General features: G+C 39.7%; 1 protein-coding gene across 3 annotated transcripts; it reads right to left on the reverse strand.

The window, feature by feature from the left end:
* Positions 1–9614: 9614 nt before the first annotated feature.
* On the reverse strand, positions 9615–22537 carry LOC131231485 (serine/threonine-protein kinase haspin homolog). Of its 3 annotated transcripts, XM_058227692.1 has the most exons (15): positions 22338–22537; positions 22151–22256; positions 21969–22046; positions 14482–14578; positions 13695–14314; positions 12632–12755; positions 12440–12555; positions 12221–12332; positions 12026–12118; positions 11896–11957; positions 11662–11792; positions 10800–10870; positions 10660–10712; positions 9982–10048; positions 9615–9878 (listed from the first exon to the last, which is right to left on the reverse strand). In XM_058227692.1, exons 1-15 carry the CDS (start codon positions 22351–22353, stop codon positions 9723–9725), a joined length of 1902 nt encoding a protein of 633 aa, XP_058083675.1. In that variant the 5' UTR covers positions 22354–22537; the 3' UTR covers positions 9615–9722. The 3 variants fall into 3 exon arrangements, with proteins under 3 accessions (XP_058083675.1, XP_058083676.1, XP_058083677.1); XM_058227693.1 differs by lacking the exons at positions 21969–22046; positions 22151–22256; positions 22338–22537 and adding an exon at positions 20973–21019; XM_058227694.1 differs by lacking the exons at positions 21969–22046; positions 22151–22256; positions 22338–22537 and having other exon boundaries at positions 14422–14552.
* Between the last annotated feature and the right edge of the window lie 3191 nt (positions 22538–25728).

Genomic DNA, 25728 nt, shown 5'->3' on the forward strand with positions numbered 1-25728 from the left:
TTCAAGTACTCATTTTAGTGAAAGACTAATAATGTAAGTGTGTAAAAAAAAAAAAAAACAATAAAAGGGAATGAAAGAGATTTGAATCTGCCCCTCTTTACAAATAAAATACCTATTTATACCGTATGGTAAAATAGGCCCCTCTATGATATAGTGCCCCAACTCAGGCAAGTCGGGCCAATCTAGCCCTAACTCAAGTGAGTCATCACTCAACTTAGGGCCAAAGGTGCACGCATTTTTCAAGATCATTTTAGGGCATGAACCCAAAAATCAATTAAATCCAAATGTAATATGAAACAAACCATTGGAAATTGTGTTTTTTGAACGCACAGCATTAAAAACTTACGTAGTAATGCCCATTGTAATGTTTATTTGCCATCCAACCCAATGATAAGGTTTTAAAGACTAAGATGAAGCGAAAAACAAATATCAGCTTGATCCAAAACTTTTGTAGTCCACAATAAATCTCTAGTAGTAAATAACCAGTATTTCTTATTATATGGTCTATTCAAGATTTGGATCCGCTTTAGTCATGACCTAAAATTAGGTGGCAAAACAAATAGATGGTATGAATATACAATACATACATCAAGTTGGGCCCACATTCAGGGCCGCAACTAATCAGCTCCAATATAATTTTGGTTTTCAATTGATGTGAGTGGGACCTTTGATCTAATGATCTAAACCGTTGATGTTGTAGGCCTCATCACTGGTGGCCCATGAACCAAAAACTTCCCAAATATGAAGATCCTATAAGTACAATATTTGACCCTTTTTACGTTCAAACAAAACTGTTCTGTATTGTCTCTCTTAACCATCTATCTTTGGACCACCTATTCTTCCAATCTGTGGGATTTTTCATGCATGTACAATATAACAACGGTCAAGATTATGGAACCAATCTGTGGGATATTTCATGCATCCACTTAAAAATCTTTTATAAAATGGACGGTCCATATTACCTATCAACGAAGCTAGTGTTAGCGCCGCATGCTCAGTCTGCTTTAGAAATATATGATCTTTTCTTATTTTAATATTCCAAAAATATGTTTATTTAATGAATTGTTCAGAACCCACATTTTATAAATATGATAAGAATGCGCGTTTGGATGTGCTTTTTTTACTTTTATTTATTATAGTGTCATTTTGGTAAATAAAAAACTTTCATACTCTGGGAGAGTTATTGGATGATACACAGGCAGATAGAAATTACTTAAAAATCGTATACGTGTAATACAATTAATTCAAATAAAACTGTTCAAAGAAAGTGTAAATTTCAGATTTGTCATGAACTAAAAATTATGCTCCTTAGATCATATTGCTCTCAAATTGGTGGACATTTATTGGACGGGTTTAAAAAATCGGATGTTTCTATGCTAACAAGCAAGTTGCGACTAATAAGAGGTTAGGATTGTTCAACGAATCTAAGTTTTGGAATATTGTAACTTAGAGCAATGGGTTCAATATAAGCCCCGTTTATTATTTCTCTGTGTCTGCGTATCAAACGATGTACTCAATTAGAGTATCAAATAATTACCATTTAGTTACGTTGCTTTCAAGTTAATCGGTAGAGACTGAAGCTATTCGCGTGACTGAGGGCTATGATCAAAAGTATGTACACGTGTATGATTGTATAGGCATGCTTGAGTTTACTCAACTTGAGGATATTAACTAAATTAGCTAGTACTCTTACACTTGCACCAAGAAGGACAAATTAGAGATTGAAACAAGACCCAAAGTTCTCTTTATCACTGACTAATTGATTTAATATGTATCATACTTAGGTAATTTGAGCAAGGGAATGGGTTAGGCTTCACGAATGAGTTATTTTTTCCTTGTATCAATGATTATGAAATCAACAGGTTTAAGAACTTTCTATTTCATCAGTGCTTTAGCATAATATTATTCCTCAATCAAATTAAAAGATTGGTACATAACAAGATAAAGACTAGCATAAATACAATCGATCTTTATTAATGTATTGGCCCTGTTACAATTGTCGTGCTTTACACTCTTATTAAATCGAGAAGTAAGATAAATACCTAATGCACCTATCAAAACAGATGATCGATGCAGATGGTTAGCAAAATATGACCAGGGTATGAATAATTGAATCGAAACTTAGATGGACATGGGATCTGATAACTTAAGGTTGTAGATACTTAATCTACTCTTAAGATAAACGTATTGTAATGTGAATCGATGGGCAATAGTAAACTATGCTAAGAAAAGTAAAATAAGCATGAATAAAATAAACATGTAGATGGATGTGTTTTGCGTGGGGCCTCAAGCTCTTATTAAGTGTTTCTTTTACAGCTTTCTTGAAGTGGTGAAAGCTCTTTGTGAAGCTTTTGGATCCTTCGTGTGGGCTTTTCGGATACATAATCTCTTCCTTAGTAAACTGGAACTTGCTTTGAAAAGAAAAGATTCCGAACTCGGGTCATTTTGCATATATGATCCTTTGCGCAAATGTTCATGGCTCAAGATCTGGCTTGGGACTACCAAAGTTCCTTTGATGAAGACAATCAGGCCAAGGTTTGGGGACCTCAATGGCTGATCTCTATCGAACATGGCCACCCAACATCTCTTGCTGGCCTACCTTATCAACTTCAAGATATTGGACAGTTTGGATCAAACCAGCACCTTCATTTAATCACCTTAAATGGTGATGATTTGGAGTTTAGGAGGGATTTCACCCCTGATACTGATCTGTCATTTGACAGGCCGAATCTCCCATTCTCTTTATTATGATCATTGTGTAGAATGAGACCTAATAAAGGTTCAGCTATCCCTTTACGAATCGGGCTTGGGACCATGTCTAGGTTGGTTTGGATGTCGATTCGTCCTCTTAATTTTTCAGAATTTTCTAGATCGCTATTGGTTCTCTAAATGTCTTTGAGAAATTCTTTCATTTTAGAATGACAATGAGAGACAATATCACGGATTATAATCTATCTAATTGTGAGATAAGATATACTCGTCCAACGGATCTTTAATGGAAACATTAATCGTAGCTATGTGGCATGTGGCGATTCATACCTTTAAAGGGCCCAATAAGAGTTTGTACCGTCACAATAGCGACAGAATGCATAACGCCGAGAGAAGATGACTATGTTAAATTCGTAGTCTCTACCTGACATATTCCTATTAGTACACGTAAAAGCACCAAAAATAGGTGTAAATAGGTTTTAAAAAGTCATTACACATGCATGTAGGAATTGCTCAACAGGGTCGGCTCAAGGCTAACCAATGTACACTTGTTACCACCATAGTCAAGATATTATCTAATTATCAAGCTTCAAAAATGATCCCAACTATTGATTTGATTTATGGAGTTGAATACAAGCCATTGAAAATTTTCTTCATCGTTGTTTTATATCCATCTACCATGAGTTTTGTACATTTGTATTGTATCGTATAGAGTCCTGTATACACCTCACCTAGGCTAGCATCTTAAGAAGACAAAGACAATCCGAAAACCCTGATCATATCCTAAGCCTGAACCTTAACCCTAGCTTAAACCTTGACCACCACTTAAGCCAGTGCCTACATGCAAATCAGTACAATTCCCTAAAACTCACCCAACTATTTTACGCCAAAACTCCGAAAACAGACTTTGGACCGAGCTAAAACACTGAAGCGAGCCCACCGGCTAAAGCCTAGAGAGAACCCAGCCTGGGCAGTAGTTGAACTACCGTCGGCGGTAATCTGATTGTCAATCCTTATCCGACAGGTGTCCCCTCTGAGCATCCAACTGTCCCCCGTCCTAAAGTCAACTTTCATATGAAATTAACCCTAAAGTTCACCCTATTTACCCTTTTACCTAACCCCAAGAGCATATAAGAGAATGCCACATGACATTCCTCTCTCCTCAACCAATCCCGAGCTGTCATGTCAGCTTTTACCATTTACAAACCCAACAATTATCAAAATGCCATTACAAAAGGCTATAAATAGCCTTCACCTCTCCTCACTTCAAAAACACTATACAACAACTATCTCATTTCAAAATTTTCAAGTGAGAGAGAGAGAGAGAGAGAGAGAGAGAGAGAGAGAGAGAGAGGGTGGGAAGGAGCTCCAAGCCTCTAAGATCCGATCTTTTAGTCATCCCTTATGTCTCCTCCAAGCCATCTCGATCCCACAATCTAGCCCGGATTGATCATGGTGTATTCCATGTTTTAGCCATCTTAAGAGCAAACCAAAGATCAACTCATTTTTTATTCAAGCATTCATCATATCATCTTCTTTCTTCTCAACTCCCTTGACTTACCATATATCCGATCCTGTCACATCAGAAACTCATGGTAATCTAGTCTACTTTTTCTTTACCATTATGTTAACCTCACCATATCCGTCTTTCTAGACACTCTTCGGACGTATGATCTGTGGCATACCGAAATCCCGGATCTTGTTACATTAGAAATCCGAATGTGCCTAGTCCTACTCCGACTATCTCATTGCCCCTTGAGATTATTTACCACACAGAGTGAAGACCATACATTTATATGGGCAGAGAGGGTGCCTAACACTTTCCCTCTTTGTAACCAAGGTCCCTTGCTCAGAATCTCAGATCATAGATCAGGAGTCAACTTAAAGTAAGAGAGTCTTCGGATTCTCTAACTTTACATATTCTGCAGGTTCTAACTGACTGTGGGATTTAGAAATTAAGTGACTAGTAGCGACTCCAAACATACATCAATCAGGTCACCCCCATAAACACCAAGAACATAACATCCAACGCCAAGCGTGAGCATCGACTTTCCAGCGTCCACAAGTCCATGGAATGGACGCTTCCGATTGATAGGATCACTGAGCATGTGGGCCCCAGTGATGGTGAAACACACCAGATCCTTAGTGGCAGCTGAGCCAAGGCGTTGATCTTTTTTTTTTTTTTTTGGACGAAAACAAGCTAGCATGAAATTGACCGAATTGCCCCCATTGTTCTTTTTTTTTTTTTTCATAAAATGTTTTAGTGCATTGTGGGGCCAACACGGTGATGACATCTAACCTAATCAACAGGCACTGATGATCAGAGAAATAAAATTAGGTGGATCCATTCACCAGGTGGGCCACACCTGAATCGGAAGAATTTTTTGAATGGTGTAGATTGTTTCTTTATGGTGATTGAATGTCCACTGTTAAAAACATTTAAGGCTCACTATAATATTTATTTGTCATCGAGAAGGTCATAGAGACCTGAATTAAGGAATAATGATGATTGAATGGCCCCGTTAAAAACATCTTAAGGCCCAATATAGTATTTATTTCATCCCAACCGTTCAACAAATGTCCACCAATCCGACGGTCAGATAAGTACACGACAGATATAAACTAGGATCCATAATTTGGGCGCTTTAATTGGAATAACTTATATTCCAAATATGCAATTTATAAGTATTTTCTAAGCGTCTGAGTATCATCTATCATACACCGCCAGAGTAACAAAACTTTTCTCGTAGAAAAAAGAGGCACACATGCATGACTCGGTTTGGGCGCCGAAAGGAAAACAGATATGCGAAAGAAGAGGGCTGTCTGTCTAGGATAAGGCAAGTAATATACTACTTCACACGCGTGTGGAGTGGTACGTGCGAATATGGATGACTTCTATGAGATCCGAGTTTTCCATAAGGTTGGAAATGATGCTTAGATAGCCTTAATTAAAAGAAATGGACAATTTCATTCTTCAGGTGGGCCACAGTATACAAAGTAAATCAAAGGCTAGAATTCTCTTTTTCTAGCCATTCATTATTTTTGATATTTTGTGGCCCAATTGAGATGTTAAATGGGATGAGTTTTAGGCCAGAAGATCTAACCAGTGAATATATACTGATGGAAAGTTCAGATCTCTCAAATGTGTCACGTCATAACACGTGGATGTGAAGTGATCTCACACGCGCTTATGGAATTAGCAAAGTTAAGAGAGAGAATGGGCGTGTAAAGCTGGCTGGGATAGTGTGTAAAGATGACGAGAGAGATAGTCTTCCAATCCACTTTTATTACCTTTGGCTTGCATATCCCCTAACCTTTATCGTTTGGCAGTACCCTTTACTAAGTCTCATTTTATATATATGAGGATTATTATTATTATTTTTATATATATATAAAAATGCTGACACACAACATTGTTGGCCTGGGGTCTATTATGACACCCCAAGATGTGAGGAAGATTCAACTGTGTATATGTGGGGGCACACACACTCATGTGGACAACTATCACTATGATGGGTTGTACATGTCAACTTGTTGGATGTACAAATAGTTGTGTGGTATTATCACGTGTGATCATTATCTTTATTTGAAATGTCAGCCGATGGTATTGCTTTCGGAATTTGAATAAAAGATATTTTAGTCTGCTCTGCTCTAATATCATGTCAAACAATTATTTTCTTTAAAAGCTTAAGTCATTAAAAAATAGTGTAATGATTTATATTAAAAGACTTTAACAATTAATGCTATACAATAGAGCGAAAGGCATAATTTTTACATGGGACAATCTAATGCACTCGCCCGAGTCGACTCAGTTCAATGATACATGATTCGATATAGTTAGTATAGTTGAACATGAAAATAAGTTGGTTCTATATAAACAAAATAGCCTATTTATATGTAATGGTAAATAGAGTTGTACATGAGTTGAATCAAGTCGAGCTTAGCTCGGCCAGTAACTAACCCCAGCTTGAACTCGGCTCGGCTCGATCCTCGAGGCTGTTTGGCCCGCTCTACCTGGTTCGATCATCAACTTAGCCCGTTCGAGCCGAGTTTAACCCTGTGTAACATTTTCTCAAACACGTAGAATGTATATTCAATTTCTCATATAATGCAAAGCAGTAACAACACTTTACAAGTATTTTATCAAACACTCAGCAAGCAACATCAAAATCAAGATACGAGGGCAATTTTATAATGTAAAAAAAAATAAAAATGTAGTGATTTATTTCATATCCATTCCTTCCTTACCATCAACTGATCCCACAGAGAATGTACGCACCTGAAACAATACTTCGTTGAGTCATTTCATTAAACACTCGACGATCAACATCAATATCAAAATAACCAAGTCACGAAGTTGATTCAATCCAAGCTTATTCGAGTGAGTTGAGGTTCAATTCGAGTCTGGTCAAACTCGAACTCGGCTCAAAATTTTTTCGAGCTCCAAAAACCAACTCAACTTGGTTCGAATCCAATTTCGAGCTGAGGTGAGTTTAACTTTTCCAAGTTGACTCGAACCGAGCTAACTCAACTTGTGTACAGCTCTAATGGTAAAGGAGGTCTCTCTATGATCCGGTTCGATACCATGAGTGACCCAGTCACCTCTGTTTGGGCCAATTCAGACCTGACTCAAGCGAGTCACAACTCGACTTGGGGGCAAAGGAATCAGGTAGAGTCACCGAGTCTTTTAACCATTGGCAAAGCCCAATTGAGACATTTTCCACGTTGGGCGCCAAAAGGCTATCCAACACAATTCTGGTTTTCAATTGGTGCAAGTGAGACCATTGATCCAATGATCTAAACCGTTGATGTTTCCGGCTTGTAGGAAGTTCCTGCGCGAGGATGCCGGATGGGGCCTGCCCAGATGTTTGTGAGAAATCCACCTCATCCATCCATTTTGCAATCTCATTTTAAAACATGCAACCAAAAATGAGGCAGATCCAAAACTCAATTGGGCCACACGAGAGGAAGCAGTGGAAATTCAGTGAGTACCGTTGAAACAATTTTTATGGCCATAGAGGTCTTGTATCAGGCTAATTTTTTATGTTTTCACTTCATCCCAGTGGGAATGGCCTTATAAACTGTTTGGATGGCATATAAACATCAAGGTGGAGCCCAAGGAGAGTTCAACGGTTGGCATTTCTTTCTGCAATATTCCCTCTCGTGTGACCCACTTGAGTTTTGGATCCACTTCATTTTTGGTCACATGTCCTAAAATGAGCTCGCAAAACGGATGGACAGGGTGGATTTCTCACAAACATCAGAGTGGGCCCCACCCAGCAAAAGGCTTTTGCAGGAAATCCACGTCATCACCACTGATGGCCCACGAACCAAAAACCTCCCAGATCTGAAGATCCTAGAAGTATAATATTTGCCCTTTTTCACGTTCGAACATGAAACTGTTGCTGTATTGTCTGTCTTAAAAATCTATTTTTGGACCATCCATTCGTCCAATCTGTGGGATTTTTCATCCATCCCGTCAGAGACCATTTTCATCCTTTTGGTATCCCTTTTTTTGTTGCCATTTTTTAAAATTCAACAGTGTTGGTGTGGGCCCAAATCTTAATATTTTCTATAAAATGAACGGCCCATGTTACGTATCAATGAAGCTAGTGTTATCGTAGCATGTCGTCCCACCACTTTTGAAAAATATAATCTTTTCTTATAGCGAGATTCCAAAGCTATGTTTATTAATTGCATTTATTCGGAACACATCTTGAATTTGTTTTCGTAATTTTATAATTATGATAGGAATGTGCGTTTGGACGTGCTTTTCTACTTTAATTTATCAGTGGCATTTTGGTATGTAGAAAACTTTCATACTCTGGCAGAGAGTGGTGGATGAAACACGGGCTTAGAGATTACTTACAGATCTTGTACATGCTGTACAAGTAATTCAAATTATACATGTAAATATTTTTGTTGATGTCTTAAATATGTAAACAACAAGGTCTATCGATGCCATTAATAGACCACTCGATGTCATTGAGCACAAGTTGATGTCATTAGAAAAATTCATGTTGGTTGTTGGAATGTTTTGGTGTTGTTACTCAACGACATCGACAGATCGTTGATGCCATCGAAGATCTCATTGAGTGCGCGCACAGAATTGCGTGAGTGCGTAATTGTTTTCTATTTTGATTGTGATACTTTATATATCAAGTCTATTCCGGATTTTGGAGATTAAGGAGTTCTAGGGGCTTTTTAATTCATTCGCAAGTGTTTCAAAGACATAACTACGGCTTGTGATGTGTATTTGAGGATTGTTCAAATTGATAATACTATCTCTTGTAATTTTTGCTTTTATAGTGCATTACTGGTCTCTTTGTGCCATAGTTTTTTCTCAAAAAGATTTTTCCATGTAAAATTCGAATTGTTTGTGTTTGGACCTGGTTATGCGATTGTGAGTACTTTGCTTGATTGGTCTCTATGTGCTTCCGCAGTTCTCCAACAAATATTAGATGTATCATGAACTAAAAATTACACTCCGTGGATCATTTGACTATGAGATTGGTGGACATTTATTGGACAGGTTAAAAATTAAATTATCCAATGTTCTTATGCCAACAAGCAAGTGGCGATGAATTAGATATTAGGATTGTGCAACAAATCTGTATTTTGTACTGTAACTTAGAGCAATGGGTTCTGCAATTTAGTTGGTTTAATTTGAAATAATATAAGCCATGTGTATGTGTTTGTGTATCAAGCTTTATAGGCAGTCAGAGTATCAAATAAATCCCATTTAATTATTATTATTTAAATAAAATTTATATATATATATATATAACCAAGAAGGAAAAAGAGTCATTACACAGTTGTTGGGGTGTCAATAGGTCAGGCTAGCCCGGCCGGTTGGGTTTGAAAGCTCAGGCCACAGTAATAATAATGAATGTAGAAATAAAACATGCATGTAGAAATTGCTCAATGGAGGAAACCATATACTCAATTCAAAAGGACATTGGAAGATAGCTGATGCTAACTTAGTCTGGTTTCCTAATCTTTCTGTTTTCATTCTACTTCTCGTCGTATTCAAAGAGATCTTTTGACATTGCATTATCAATCCATAATTCGCTGAAGAAAGCATCAGACAATGCATCTTTTGCTGAGTCATATGAGTTTAAGCTTTTCCTGAATGAACGGAGATCTCTTTCATTTTTCGTGGTCCGTTTCTGGGAACCCACAAAGATGATGGACATCAGTCAATGATTAAATGAGAATCTAATCTGTAACCAACAATTAGTGCAGAGTTTCTAAGTCTTTATCTGAACTTACAAATGTTTTCTTCAGCAGCAAAATGTCAACTAGATATTGTAGCCAGAGCACATTCGTCTTGGGGAAGCTGTTTGGTTGGAAAGAGGTAGTGAGAAATCAATCATTTGTTGGCCAACCACAAATGTCAATTTTTGTTTTTATGGAAAAAAGATTGAAATCCAGATCATGTCTACATCAGGAAATGTCCAAAATGCTCAACTTTAGTGGAAAATCAAGGAGGAAATACACAATCATTGGCCCAAGGCTATGTAGTGGCACCCTTGAGTGTTGACATTGTACTGATCCAGGCATTGGTTTGATTCAGGCCATCGAAAGCTCCATAGATGGCTCTAATTGGTCAGATGGCGACCCTGTGGGCAGTGGTGTGCAAGTCTATAAAATGGTCCACATTTGAAGTAGAAAGGTAAATGATTAGATGATTTTTGGGAGTGTGGTCCATCCATGGTAGTGCAGATCAAGTTAATGGTCTAGATCATCAAAGGTGGACCCATCAGTAGGCACTAAGGGCCAAAGATATTAAGCATATCCTTGTGCCAAGGATCACATAATTCCCCCAAACAGGCTTCTCAATCAGAAAAACAGACAGGATTTCAAATTTATGATAAGATATAAAATCTGAAATCAAGGGGAATTCTAGGCCTTTTCAACCAATGAACATGACAGTATTGACCGTGTTACCTGCTTTCCCAGCACTCTTCTGTTACTTCTTTCATCTTCCGGTATGTTTCGGACTGCAATAGAGCATGAATAGGGACAGTTGGATGGAAGTCGAAGTTCTTAAATGAGTAAAGAGATTTCTATCCTCATTTCCTCCTTACCTGTCGATCGCCTTTTGGACCCTCAAACAGTCCTGGGTCAGCCGATAGGTCCAAAAACAGTATAGCTTCCCCTGTAGAGATCACATAAACTATGATCATTCACTCATTGGATTAATTGCAAAACAGACCATCCGAAAGATTTGCTGCAAGTAGAAAGCATCTATCTGAGAAAGTGGCTTATATGAGGACGTGGATTGCTTGTGACACTCTGTTGCAGGAAGTTCCTATGCTTAGAAGCAAGGTGGGGTCCACCATGATGTTTGTGAGAAATCCGCCCTATCCATCTATTTTGCCAGCTCATGTTAGGACATAAGCCCAAAAATGAGGCAGATCCAAAATTCAAGTGGGCTGCACGACCGGAGAAAGTTGGTAGGGAAATGTCTACCATTGAAATCTCCCTAGGGTCCACTTTGGTGTTTATATGCCATCCATACTGTTCATCAGGTCATTATTACTAGGATGAACTACAAACACAAAAATATTAGCCCGATCGGAAACTTTTGTGGCCCCACAAATGTTTCAACGGTGGACACTCAATCCTCATTGTTTCCTGTCGTGGATATAGAAGAAGTAATGGTTACTAATGAGTGTTCCCATCAACACCATTTAAAAGGGACTCCATTTTTAAGGTTCCTTTTTTGGATAGCAAGTGAAAACATTAGATTCATTAGACAACGGTCACCTCGTATCTTGCGCTATAGAATCCATCTCTTCAAACATCCATACTATCTTTTATCAAGAGAATGCAGTTTCTTTTCCCTTCCAGATTCTAAGTACCCAAGCATGCCTAGTGAGTTTTTCTAAACAGAGAAAAGGAACAATCCATCTGCCAATGAAGTAATGACAATGTAATTTTTATTACCTGTGTTGATTCGGGAAAGGGTGAAGTCAATTATCGAGATTGATAATCCGAAGGTTTTGGCCTGCATTTGCCTTCCCTGAAGTGTGAACTCTACTGTTGTGGCTCCATTGCGAGCTAAAAGAATGTTGCCCCTGCAAGGCTATTCTTGAATCAGACCTTGGAAGCAACTGACATTTCTTATGTGGTGCATCCAAAACAATTTATGAAGAGAGTTTTAGAAACTGCAAACTAGACCAGTGCAGATCTCGATGCTCGAATTCACAAGCGACTTCTGCCACAGCTAAGGCAGCTGTAACCTGCATGAGGAAAGACAATAAAAACCTAATTGGATAAGGAATTGAACAAGAAACATTCGGTAGCCTACCTGCACCAATAAACTCAGTGCTTCGTCAAAGTTCAAAAGCACAAAGCTTTCAAGGTCTCTACCACCATCTGCCAGAACAAGCACAACATAGCACTGAAACAAATTGCATTAGCTTTACATTGAGAAATAGATTCAGCATGCTGCAAATCAATCAAATGGGTCCCTTTGATCTTATGTGCAGATCAATCAAACAACCTGTTTCTCTGGAAATTCCTTTGGATGGTCATTTTCTGAACCATGCTTTGCATCCCAGTCCTCCCATGCTTTGATGAGGGAAGCATCGTAGGCACCCTGGCACACTCGCACACTATAAAGGGAAGAATGTCATTGCTATTGCATGGAATCGAGTAACAAATACAATAAAGTTGTAATCCAGAGCCAGTAGAAAATTTGAGTTAATCTCTTGACTCTTACTCTTTGGTTTCGATGAAGTTAGTGCACGTGTTCTGATTGGAAACATGGCCTTCCTGTCCCCTTAAACTGTTTAGAGTCCAGCAAAGTAAGACTTCCTCTAGCAGTTCTGCTGATGTCTGGAGAAAGAGAATATATAATTCATGACTTGCGGAATTACAAAATGTGGTTGAGAATAATAACATCATCTAATACCTTTTGTACTTCTCCGTTTACTCGTAAATCTCCATCAATGGGCACTATTTTGCAGACAGTTGCACCAGCCTTGAAGGCCTCTCCATAAGTCCCTTCACCGATCTTGATTATATTACTCAGGTCACTGTTTACAGGATAAAAGAGTTGTCTATCAGAACATGGATTTGTTGTTTTAGACCCATTCTGAACTAAAGAAGGAAAGATTTTATGTTTTTACACACACTTACACTCCCACACACGCACTCACACAACCCAGGATGGGTACTCCAACCCATGACCTCTGTTGAAACTCTTGTGAGTACAGCATACAGGAAGCAACATAATAACTACAGGTCCATTTGTGTAGGGGATCCAGCAAAATGGGGATTAAGTCTAATCTCGAATTTGGGAGGCCCCATAAACTCCATGTAAGACTCGCTGCATTAAAGCAGCACTTTCCTCCACATAAACGCAATTAAGGAAGTTTTAGGAAAATAAAAATAAAAAACACCGGTAATTGTGTTTATGTGGAGGGAAGCACTGCTCTAGTGCTGGGAATCCTACGTGGAGTGCATGGGGCCTGCCAAAATCAGGATTAGACTCAATCCCGATATTGCAGGATCCTCTACCCAAACGGACCCTAAAAGTGCTCTGACAAATACAAGCTCATGCAGTAAAGGGTCCTTCATCAAGCTCTCGAAATTCCACATAAAGATAATCAAACGCTCTATAAGATACCCAAAATGTTAGAAATGGTGAAACTATAAAGTCATAATTACTTTCATTGCCAGAGAACAAATCCATATCAATCACACTACAACATGTGAAGTTTTCTGCTATTGGATATCGGTTTCTTGCACATGAAATGTTGAATGATATGCTGAAACACAGCTAACGAGAGAAACATTCTGCATAATAAGAAATGGCTGATGGGTTTCTATTCAATTGCAACAAGCATAAAAAGAAACTAAAGAAATATTTTTAGAAGTGCTGTTTTTTATGCTAAACCATTTCGACATTAAAACCACATAAATGAACAATTTACAGTTCGTCCAAAAAGCAGTATCAGGAGTAGAGAACTAACCAATACTGGGAGAAAACATCAGATAGTCTTGAAGGAATGGACTGCTCGCAAACCATTAACAGTTTTGCTAAGTAATCACTACCCAATGATGTCAAAGAGAGCTTCTTAACCACTTCTCCTAGATCTTCAGAACCAGCATCACCCTCTGCCAAGACTTCCTTAGCTTCCTTACTGTTTCTTACCATGCCTGCATCATTCATGTGAAGCATATCAAACCCATTAAAGATGCTGCTTTCTTGTGAGTGCATATGTCTGTTGACCCGATTATGATCCTTGGAACTTGTACTGCTGTTTGAAGAGATCTTCAAAGTCTTTTCTGTTGTTTTCTCATATGAAGAGGCAGAAACATTGCTGAAAATGGAATTCATGGGCATCATTGGTGTTTCCAATATCTTGAAAAGTGAGCCAGAAGGCCCACAACTGTAATTGAGCTTCTTGGAGATCATCCATCGCTCGAGAATCGCGGACAAGTCTGGTATAACTTGAATATTCTGGGTTCCCATTGCCCATGTACGAAAGTTCTTGGGTGAGGGGCTTTCTTCCATCAACTCATAGGAGTCAACCTCTTGAAAATATGCCTTTTCCTTTCTAAAATCTGGGGGATGCTGTCCAATTCTTTTCTACAAGAAGATGCAAACTGAAGAAAATCAGACCTAATGGCACCATTTCACGACCCGGTTAATGATAGGTGAGGATAACATAATAGTAAATTAAAGAAATTTGCAACCTGAAATTACTAATGATACCATCCTAGGCAGAAACAGGATGAAGTAACCAAACGTCATACATTGAGAAAAGCCTGCCTTTGTTTCTTTTTTGCTTCCCTTTGTTCTGGTTGAGGCCTGTATTGCGTGCCGGCTGAAATGACAATACTTTTCCTCCCTCTATGGAACACAAATATGAATATCAAACCGCAGCTGTGGCTCATCCATTATAACCACAATAGAAGATAATATCTGTATTTACTTGACAACCAAGTAGTGAAATATAGTTGAATTGATGATCTCTACATTCATTCTTCTAACTATCAATGAATTTGCCGAAATACAGGCCAATATCTGATGCAGGACATGGAAAATTAAATATTATATGCAAGATTTCAGGCTTAGATCTTACCAATTCAGAAACAATCGCACAAATTCCACGTCCCACATAGAAATCCAAACATTCAATTAAAAAGGGGAATCTATGCGGGTCCAAGCCGACACAGGCTAGGACTGGACCAATAAAAATTATAAACCAAACGATGTCAAAGGGAAATAAAATCAACTACTCATGCATAAAAATCAGTCCCTAATCCAAGGGATTCCCTAATTTCAATTCAAGGAACCCTAAAGTGATAAAAAAGGGGCAAATCAATTAGGGATCATGCAATTTAGGGTTAAGATTCATAAAAAACCGCTATGAGAGGATAAAAGGGGATAAAAAACCTGAGCCAAAAGATGATCCCGCGTGTGGACAGCAACAATGGCCCAGACGGACGTGCGTGTGATCCCGGCCGCACGTGTGTGGGGCCCACTATTTAGAAAAAGGCCACCTTGCCCTGGTCGGCCAGGGATGGACTCCAAAACTCCCAAATCTCAACTCGATCCGATGTACGGTTTGTGCGTGGTGCTCCGCCGAAGTTTCAGCTCGCCTGCGGGCCGAAATCTGGAAACCCGCTGTAATGAAGAAATCTGATGCAACAAAAGGACAAATTCGAAGTACGAATGGTGAGGGAGGATGGAAAAAAAGATGATGGAAGATGGGGGTGACTTGGGATCGATGTGGCTTCGCACCACGGTAGTTAGCCCTTCGAAAAGGGAGGGCTTCGCACCCACTTTTGAATTCTTCTACAACTCACGAAGAGAGCAGAAAAATAAAGCAGGAATTTTTTATTAACTTCAATGAATGAAAAGAACTACAAGGGGTGCCTATTTATAGGGAGAACCTTATACCCAAAAACTCGCACCATGTGCGACACCTATTACTTGGTGATGAAGTAAACTAAAATAAAAACCAAACAAGAAAATCTAAAGCGTTCACGATGTTCTAAATAATAACAATAAGCAAAACCTAAAATATAAAACCAATCCGACGAGTGGGCCACGATTATGAGATCTCATGGTGGGCTTTTCTTGACTATCGGGCCACTTTTCTGAACCAAAACTTAACTTCTAACTAGAAGGCCCTCCTTGGACGTCGTCATTGAGCCAGATCGATGGTGGGGTCCTCCTTCTACGTACGTATGTGCGTAGGAGGGCGGCGTGAGTGCGTATGTGCACGTGATGTCCCCATCAATTCTCCCCGGCTACAAAGATTTCGCCACTGGCGAAATAAAACTCCTGAACCGCTCCAGGATGTCAGGATCAAGTCTCTGAATCTCCTCCTCAGTGAGCCACGTGTTGTCTGAAGCTGGGCGTGACTTCCATTTAACCACGTACTTCTGAAACCTGCCGTCCGACGTTGAAACTATCTGATGGTCCAGGATATCCTCTATTTCCTTTTTGGGTGTGTAAATGTTAGGTATGGGAGATAGAGGCTGAGAAAATGAGTCGGGAAGGATAGGTATGGGAGGTAGAGGCTGAGAAGATGGGTCAGGACAGGTAGGTATGGGAGGTAGAGGCTAGGAACATGGGTCGGGACGGGTAGGTATAGGACCTAGAGGCTGGAAAAATGGGTCGGGAAGGGTAGGTATGGGAGGTAGAGGCTGGGAAGAAAGGTTAGGAAAAGTAGATATGAGAGGTAGAGGCTGGGAAAATGGGTTGGGAAGGGGCCATGGTTCAAGGGATAAATATGGAGAATCAGGATGGGTGGGCGAAGGGCCGGACAAAGTATCAGTGATCCCCTGAAAAGTAACTAAATCCTCCACATCGGATGTGAAACTAATTCCCATGGAAGGTGGAAGATCTACCTCATACACATTGAGACCATTTCGTTTTATAATTTTGACGGGTCCAGCGCTACACGCGTGTAACTTACGAACGGCCCTTAAAGGATACCGCTCGGGCCTGATGCAGACCATCATAGAGTCCCTAATATTGAATCCTTTGAAACATTTATATTGGTCTGTAGAAAATGTGCAATGTTCATTATTAGTTATGATCTTCTGCCTGATTTCTTGATGCCATGAATGAATGTGATGCGCAAAAGACTCTACAGACTCTGACAGCCTATTGGATAGTGACATAGGGACAAAATCAATAAGTTTCCTAAGTTTATAATCAGTAACGACTTCACAAGGACTTAGACCTGTGGACCTATCGACAAAATTATTCAACGTAAACTCGGTTGTAGGTATTACGGTGTCCCATGTTCTAGTGTGCTCTATATCCCTCCGAGGGGACTCATCCGGTAGATCATCAGGACAAACATCACGAAACTCATCTACTACCGGAATGACCTCAGTGGGTAACTTTACACTAACATCTGGTGCACTCTCTCCAGTCACAAGGCTGCACATGTTGTACCTCTCAAAATAGTGGTCTTGATGTCCCTCATGGGGTGGGTATACGGGTGCACGCCCATAACTGATTCCTTGGCTAACTCCATTCATTGGTCTATCCTTCAGGCCGCCTGCCTGAGATTGGACATCTACCCCAATGGTGGGGTTTGTCCTAGCGATGGTCTTTAGTCGGGCAATGCGTTCATCAAGCTGCTCAAAGCATTGGCCCATTTCCAAGCGCTTAATCATAAACTCTAACTTCTGGGACAACTTGTTTAGTGACTCTTGCAATTGTTCCATGTTTAGTGGAGGGTGCCAACCAAAATTCAGTAATATAGTTGTCAAAATATAAGAGATTTATTATTTTTATTTTTATTATTATTTATTATTATTATTATTATTATTATTATTATTATTTTTTAAAAGAATCGACCTAGTTTCTAAAAAATGAAAAAGGAAAGTTTCTAAAGAAACAAATTAGGAAAGCTTCCAAAAAAAAAAAAAAAACAAAAAAAAAAAACAAATTTGAAAAGTTTCTAAAAAAAACAACCTAGTTTCTAAAGAAAAGAAAAAAGGAAAGTTGCTAAAAATAGAAAGTAAGTTAGTTTCTAAAAAAGAAAAAGGAAAGTAAATTAGTTTCTAAAAAAGAAAAAGGAAAGGAAATTAGTTTTTAAAAACAGATTAAGAAAGTTTCTAAAAAAATTAGTTTATAAAAAAACAGAAAAGAAAAGTTTCTAAACCTAGAAATAGAAAACTAAGTTAATTTCTAAAATAATTCAAATAAGGGGATAACACAAAATTTCAGCAGCTTATTTCAGAGTTTATGGACCTCTAAACATTCATATATGATGAGAATTGATGCGTAATGGACATAAACAACCAAACCCTAAACATGTAATGAATTCCCCTACAAGAACCCTAGGCTTTGATTCCAAAATTTGATGCAAGACATGGAAAATTAAATATGATATGCAAGATTCCAGGCTTAGATCTTACCAATTGAGAAACAATCACACAAATTCCACGTCCCACATAGAAATCCAAACATTTAATTAAAAAGGGGAATCTATGCGGGTCCAAGCCGACACAGGCTAGGACTGGACCAATAAAAATTATAAACCAAACGATGTCAAAAGGAAATAAAATCAACTACTCATGCATAAAAATCAGTCCCTAATCCAAGGGATTCCCTAATTTCAATTCAAGGAACCCTAAGGTGATAAAAAAGGGGCAAATCAATTAGGGATCATATAATTTAGGGTTAGGATTCATGAAAAACAGCTATGAGAGGATAAAAGAGGATAAAAAACCTGAGCCAAAAGATGATCCCGCGTGTGGACAGCAACAATGGCCCAGACGGACGTGCGTGTGATCCCGGCCGCACGTGTGTGGGGCCCACTATTTAGAAAAAGGCCACATTGGCCCTGGTCGGCCAGGGATGGACTTCAAAACTCCCAAATCTCAACTCGATCCGATGTACGGTTTGTGCGTGGTGCTCCGTCGAAGTTTCAGCTCGCCTGCGGGCCGAAATCTGGAAACCTGCTGTAATGAAGAAATCTGATGCAACAAAAGGACAAATTCGAAGTACGAATGGTGGGGGAAGATGGAAAAAAAGATGATGGAAGATGGGGGTGAATTGGGATCGATGTGGCTTCGCACCACGGTAGTTAGCCCTTCGAAAAGGGAGGGCTTCGCACCCACTTTTGAATTCTTCTACAACTCACGAAGAGAGCAGAAAAATAAAGCAGGAATTTTTTATTAACTTCAATGAATGAAAAGAACTACAAGGGGTGCCTATTTATAGGGAGAACCTTATACCCAAAAACTCGCACCATGTGCGACACCTATTACTTGGCGATGAAGTAAACTAAAATAAAAACCAAACAAGGAAATCTAAATCGTTCACGATGTTCTAAATAATAACAATAAGCAAAACCTAAAATATAAAACCAATCCGACGAGTGGGCCACGATTATGAGATCTCATGGTGGGCTTTTCTTGACTATCGGGCCACTTTTCTAAACCAAAACTTAACTTCTAGCTAGGAGGCCCTCCCTGGACGTCGTCATTGAGCCAGATCGATGGTGCGGTCCTCCTTCTACGTACGTATGTGCGTAGGAGGGCGGCGTGAGTGCGCGTGTGCACGTGATGTCCCCATCAATATCTCAATTTTTGTACATGTGCAATACAATATCTTCCTGCAATACACTTTTTCTTTTACAAAATATTCATGATAATATTGTCAATATTGGCCTATATATCACAATATCGATGATATCTGCTGTGACCATGGCACCCAAGATGCAGAGTTCAATCCTTCATTCTACTGGGGGGTTTTCTTCCTCTAGTTGAATAAACAAGAAGAGTGCTGGAAATTTATTCCGGTCCCCTCTTTTTCATGTGTGTTGACAATTACATTTACCCTCTCAACATGGGCAAACCAAATGTTTATCACTGAAGCAAAATCCCATATCTCAATGTGATTTTTGGGCTATGATCCATCCACAACTGGCCCAACGATTTTGACAGCTTGGATCAGCATGAATCTCTGCCATGTTTACAATGTAGTGGGTTGGAGCAACTGCACATTGGTTGTCTAGCCTAAAGAAGGTAGCATTCTTGGACTGCGGGAGAAACCAATTCAATTAATATTTATAATAGAAAATGATCATGATCATCTACACATTATACCAACTAACTGGGGACGGGTTACATGAATCCTGTTCCGCTAGTCCACTCCACCAAGGGAACCACTGCTGACTGATCACAAGAAATGATCATATGTAGGCATTGCATATGAATTTTCACAAAACGCCCCTTTTTCTCTTTCTTGCCAACATGTCATGTATGTAGGACATCCAAGTTGCTGAACGATGCCATCAAGATCACCTGTCATGAAAATCAGGCCAGACAACCTGCTAGGTGGGCCACACCTGTATGTTGAGTTAGCTGTCCATTAATTTTCTGTGGTTTTTCCTGCATGATGAGTGGACCAACCTGAATTTCACCATAGACTATCTTCACTGCATGGTCCAATGTTTGCTATTCTCACTGTTTGCATCTAACCTCTTTTATACTACACTGTATCTTTCTACTTTGTGGTCGTTTCACAGTGCCAAGTCAAGAGTGTTTGAGAGGATTCAGAATAGATGGTGTGTTTGGCAGAGGTGATTTGAGAGGATTTGGATTCAAGGGTATTCCGAATCGTCAAAGTCCTCACGTTTTGAAATCGTTGCTATAAGCCATGAATGAATACTGAGCTTGGTAGATTCCTCTCTAATGGCTAGTAAACCAATCATTGGGGCGCCTTGCAGCCTGGCACATTCTCTTGCTAAGATGCATCAATGGCTGCTATGGGTGTAGAGTTGGTTTTTTACTCAAATCCTTTTGAGAAAGGGGACCAGGGGACCATGCCTAGCTATGGGACCTGGTTGAGGTTAAGCAAGGCCGATCTAAAGCTCGGAATTACCTCATTTTTATGCAAAGTGTATATTTCAATGAGCTTATTACAATGATAATCTATAAGGGGCCATTTGGATAGGATTCAATGGAGTTAAATGGGTGTAATTGGGAGTAAATGAAGTTAAATGGTAAATACATGTTCACCATTTTAGAGTATTGTAGCAGTCTAGCGGACTTAATCAAATTCAAGTTCATGTGAAAATACTACAGAATTCAAATGCATTCCAAATCCTAGGTGCCCAACACAATTTTGGATTCCAATGCATTTCAAATACAAGTGGCCAAACAAGCCTTTAGTATAATTGTACTATGCTATCACAAGAAGTAGGAAAAGAGAATGTATGAAATAGGAGAAATCAGTTCCTCTACAGCTAGCTGAGTATGGGGCTTACCATGGTGTGTGCATGGTGCCCAATCCGTCTGGCATGGCTACCTCACCATGAAAATGGGACACCAAAAAATCAAGCTGATCCTGAAAATTCAACACTGACTTTACCACACCGACTTTAACATGACCGACTTGGTGTGTGAAAAAGAGAGAAATCACGTATAGCCCTTTGTTACCTTATGTTTTTAACCGACCTAAACTATAAATAGGGGATAGGTGTTGTGTGTGAAGTGAAGTTGTGAGATGTGAGTAGCCTTGAGGTGTGAGGTGTGATTAGTTATGTTGTGTATTATTGGTGTAGTGCTTAGTTGTGAGCTATAGTTGAGTGTCTTGTAGGTATGAATGAGTAAGTTGTTCATTGTTCAAAAAAAAAGAAAAAAAAGTGTGAGTTGTAAGTGTAAAGTGTAGTTGTGATTTGTAATAGTTGTGTATTTTAATTTTGTATACACAAGATTTTTGTGTAGCTTTGTCTCTTCTTACAGATCCAATCAATAGATGCGCCACCATGAATTTGGAGGTTTCTTGGTGGTTGTCATTGTTTTCTATGGTGTGACCCACTTGATGATCAGGCGGGCCACCACATGAATTTGGGGTTTTGGGGGTGATTGTCCATTGATTCCTATGATGTGACCCACTTGATGATTAGGCGAGCCACCACATGAATTTGGAGGTTTTTGGGTGATTGTCCATTGATTCCTATGAAGTGACCCACTTGATGATTAGGCGAGCCACCACATGAATTTGGAGGTTTTTGGGTTATTGTTCATTAATCCCTATGGTGTGACCCACTTGATTACCAAGTGGGCCTGATTTTTTTTAAAGGGATCCCATTTTCACAGCACAGAAATCCAGATGGCCAGATTGGATGCAATACACTCACCAAGGTGGGCCCCACGCATAGCTAGATGTGTGAAGCTGTCATCCGTCCTCCAAACAAGACAGGTGGAAATATCGATTACCTAAAAATAATAAAAATTAGTGAAAAATACAGGAGCGAAACCTGGTAGAAAGGGAGCGATTCCAGCTAATTCTCTTGCTTGCTGCTAGACTCAAACGATTCCCTCTCTCATCTCGATCACTGAAGGGGAAAAAAAAAAAACCCTAAGACTTAGCTTAAAAACCAGAAAATTTTAGGAAGAAAAGATCTTTGATTTCTGTGAGGATTTTTTTTCTCTTTTGAACATTTGCATGTCTCTGGCGATGTTCTCGGGGCGTCTTCTTCTGTAAATTATACCGATTTGGTTCCGATCTTCTTCGGGAGCTGCGATTTCTGCCCAGAAATCATCGACTGAAAGAAATGAAAGAGAGATGAGATGAAATAGGGAAAGAAGAATCGAAAGGAGAAGTGAGAAATTAGGTTTTTTATGACCTCTTTGGGAAGACATTGTAGAGAGAGAGAGTAGTATTGGGATTTTGGGAGAAGATTGTTGAGAAGGGTGCTTAAACGGCGCCCATGGTGCAAGTTAGCGGAAACCAGAAGGGGGTAGTTTTGGGATTTGATGGGAGAAAATTGTTGATAAGGATGCTTAAACGGCGTCCATGGCGTATGTTAGTGGAAGCCACAGAGAGAGAGAGAGAGAGAGAGAGAGAGAGAGACAGGCTTCGTTTTTGAATTTCGCTTTTGGAGGGAAGAGCTTTGCTAAGCCTACACGCGTGTACAAGGCAGCTCATGCACACGCCACACATGTGCCATCATTGGCATACTGATATAAGATCCTATCCACTCATCTGGGTCCAAAAAATATGTAAATGATTAATTACAAGATTGATGTCGTTTCACTATCCAGTTGGTCTACGGTTAACAAAAAATTAAAATTTGTAGGGCTGAAATAAATTTGTGCTGAAGTTTGTAGCCCGTCCAACTTTTTCTAATATTGTGGCCCACTTAATAAAAGTTGTTGGGAAAAAAATGGACAAGTCGATAAGTTGGCTTATAGAATAAACCAACTCTATTGAACCAACGCGGGCCCAATGAAACTCGAGCTTGATAAGGCTTTCATGTCTAAAAGCAAGCTAATCTTCGAGAAGGGTGATGCAAATACAAGGACACTCAAAGGATGAGATTACGAGTCATAGGTTGGCCACAAATCAGCTAGAAGTCGGCTAGAGGTCAGCCAGAGGTCAACCAGACCTAGAACTGAGTTACAGATCCAAAGGATCTTCCTAAAATTAAGAAATCTTGCTCAAAATCTTTGAAAAATAACACTAGATTTCGACAATAACAAGATCTTATAATCTCGGAAAGATACAAGATCACAATAAATTTCTAAAATATTGAGAAAAAATCTTCGTACGGCGGGATCTTCCCTCTCCTATAAATAGGAGAGTCTCAAAGGTGCAACGTATGCAAAATTTCTCTTAAAACCCCTCAATATTATAAGATCCAAATTTCAAGCCTAACTCTGGCATCAGAGTGTCCTACTCTAGCCAGAGTCTCCTTTGTATTTTTCCCATGCAGATACTTGAAGGTTTGAAGAGGGTGGGGCAGATTTTTGCATTAACAAAAGTAATAGAATTATTTTTCGGTAGAAAATTATATACAGTTTTAACACCCGATGGACGGCTTGGATATTCAATTTGTTAGCCATTCTGTCACAGGTGCTAGGGTGTACATGAGCTGCCTTGTATATTCGCGTGGGCCTAGCAAAGCTCGGGAGGGAATTTCAAGCAGTGGAGCAGGTGGGCGGGGTTGAGTGCTCAAGTCCAACCAGTTGCACTATAAGTTATGGTCCACCCAGTGAGCGTGCGACATCTACCCCGTTCAATACGTTTGTCTCATCATGAGGATCATATTTGCCAAAAACAACCACATCCACTCATCGATTGGACATACTTGTATTTTGATATATTATCAATGGCTAGAAATTATTTTTAATAGTGTGGTTCACCTGACAAGTATATATGTCTGATTTATTCCCTAAGTGACCTGATGGTGGGGCCAAGATATTGGTAGGGTTGGATTTTATACCTACTTAATATGTTGGAAATTATCCACTGGATGAACTGTAATTGTGGTCCAACTGGTTGGACTTGAGCAGGCCTGAAACTAGTTGTGATGATTCTTCAAAGGCCCAGTAGGAAATCCTATCACAAAAGCCCATAGGAAAGTGGGCCATGCTCAACTTGATTTGTTAGTTTAGAACCATTTAGAAAATGGTCTTGACTCGTCTTCCTCACATTTGGCAATGATATGTAGGCCACAGTGATGTGTGAGTGACATCCAAACCGTTCATCAGCTCCGCCGCCCTTCCTTCGCCCCGACTCCAAAAATCGGTTCCATCCAAAACTCATGTGGGCCCCACCACAGTAAACAATTTAAAATCCTGCCCCCAAACTTCACACAAGTGCCCCACGAGAGTTTTGAATCGGCTTGGGTGTCCCTTCATCCTAGTGGGGCCCACCTGATAGATGGTAGGGATGCCATGCAGACAGAACGTGGGCCTCACGGAGATTGTCCCTTAGTTTTTATCAACAATCCAAATAATCGAGAAAATCGTATCATCATATGGTATTTTAAAATCTAAATAATCAGTCCCCCTAAGTTGTAGTCAACCGTCCGACTTAATATTTGAATTTTCTACAGCCGTCCAATCTCTTTCAGATTTCATTTTGTTGGGCCACAGCCAACTGCCATTTGTTTCGTTTTCTAGAGACATCAGCCAAGACGGGTCCCATGCATGGTTTTAATGGCTCGAGATGACTCGTTTGGCCCTCGGTCGAGTCGGGGGTGATTCGGTCTGACTGAGTCTGAGTCCGAGTTGACTCGGACGAGTTGCATCAGACTCGTTCGAATCTTAAAGCCGTAGAGTCCCATGGAAGGTAGGATACGATCGGTGGAAATAAATCAAATCCTCTTTATTTATTTCCTAATTGGGACATTGTACGGCAGACATGCTTGTTTTAAGGGTGACCAAAAAGCCACATGTTGTGTGTTTATGCCTCCATTTTTCATGAACGGTGGTGATTTTAATAGACGCTGGGTACATGTACGGACACCGAGATATCTAAATTATCAGCCATTAGTCGCATTGTTGGGACGATCTCACCCATCCGATTTCATCTTGGCAGTGTGAGTGAACATGTGGGCCCTCTCTCTTTATCATGCAAAAACGTGTGCACACACGTGGGAGCGGATTAGGTGCACCCCCGTCCTCACCCAAGAGATGGTGCGGCCGTTACTGTGGGGCCCACCTTGATGCATGTATTTTATATCCATGCCATTCATCTGTTTTGCCAGATCATTTTAAGGGCATGATTGCAAAAATGAAGCTGATGCAAATCTCCGGTGGACCATACTATAGGAAACGGAGGTGATTGAACATCCCACCATTGAAAACTTCCTAAGCCCCACCGTAATATTTCCATGATGTTTATTTGCCATCCAACCATGTTCATAAGATAACACAAACCTTTTGTGTTATCTATTATAAATTGTCATGGATCAATCACTACCATTTCCTATGATATGGTCCACCAGAGATTTGGATCCAGTTCAATTTTTAGCCCAAAAGTAATTTGGTCAAGCAGATGAACAACGTAGATGTAGTCAATATAGAATACATACATCAAGGTGGGCATTGTAATACTGGCCACTAGAGGTGTATAGGAGTCGAGCCAAGCCAAGCTTTGCCTAGCTCGGACTTGGTTCGAAATGTTCTGAGCTCCCAAAAAATGGCTCGACTTAGTTTGATTAGAGTTCCGATCCAAGTTGAGTTAAGCTTTTTCGAGCCAAGTCAAGTGAGTTACCTAACTAACTTTGC

This window comes from Magnolia sinica, chromosome 17 (genome assembly GCF_029962835.1).
Source record: "Magnolia sinica isolate HGM2019 chromosome 17, MsV1, whole genome shotgun sequence".
NCBI lineage: Eukaryota > Viridiplantae > Streptophyta > Magnoliopsida > Magnoliales > Magnoliaceae > Magnolia > Magnolia sinica.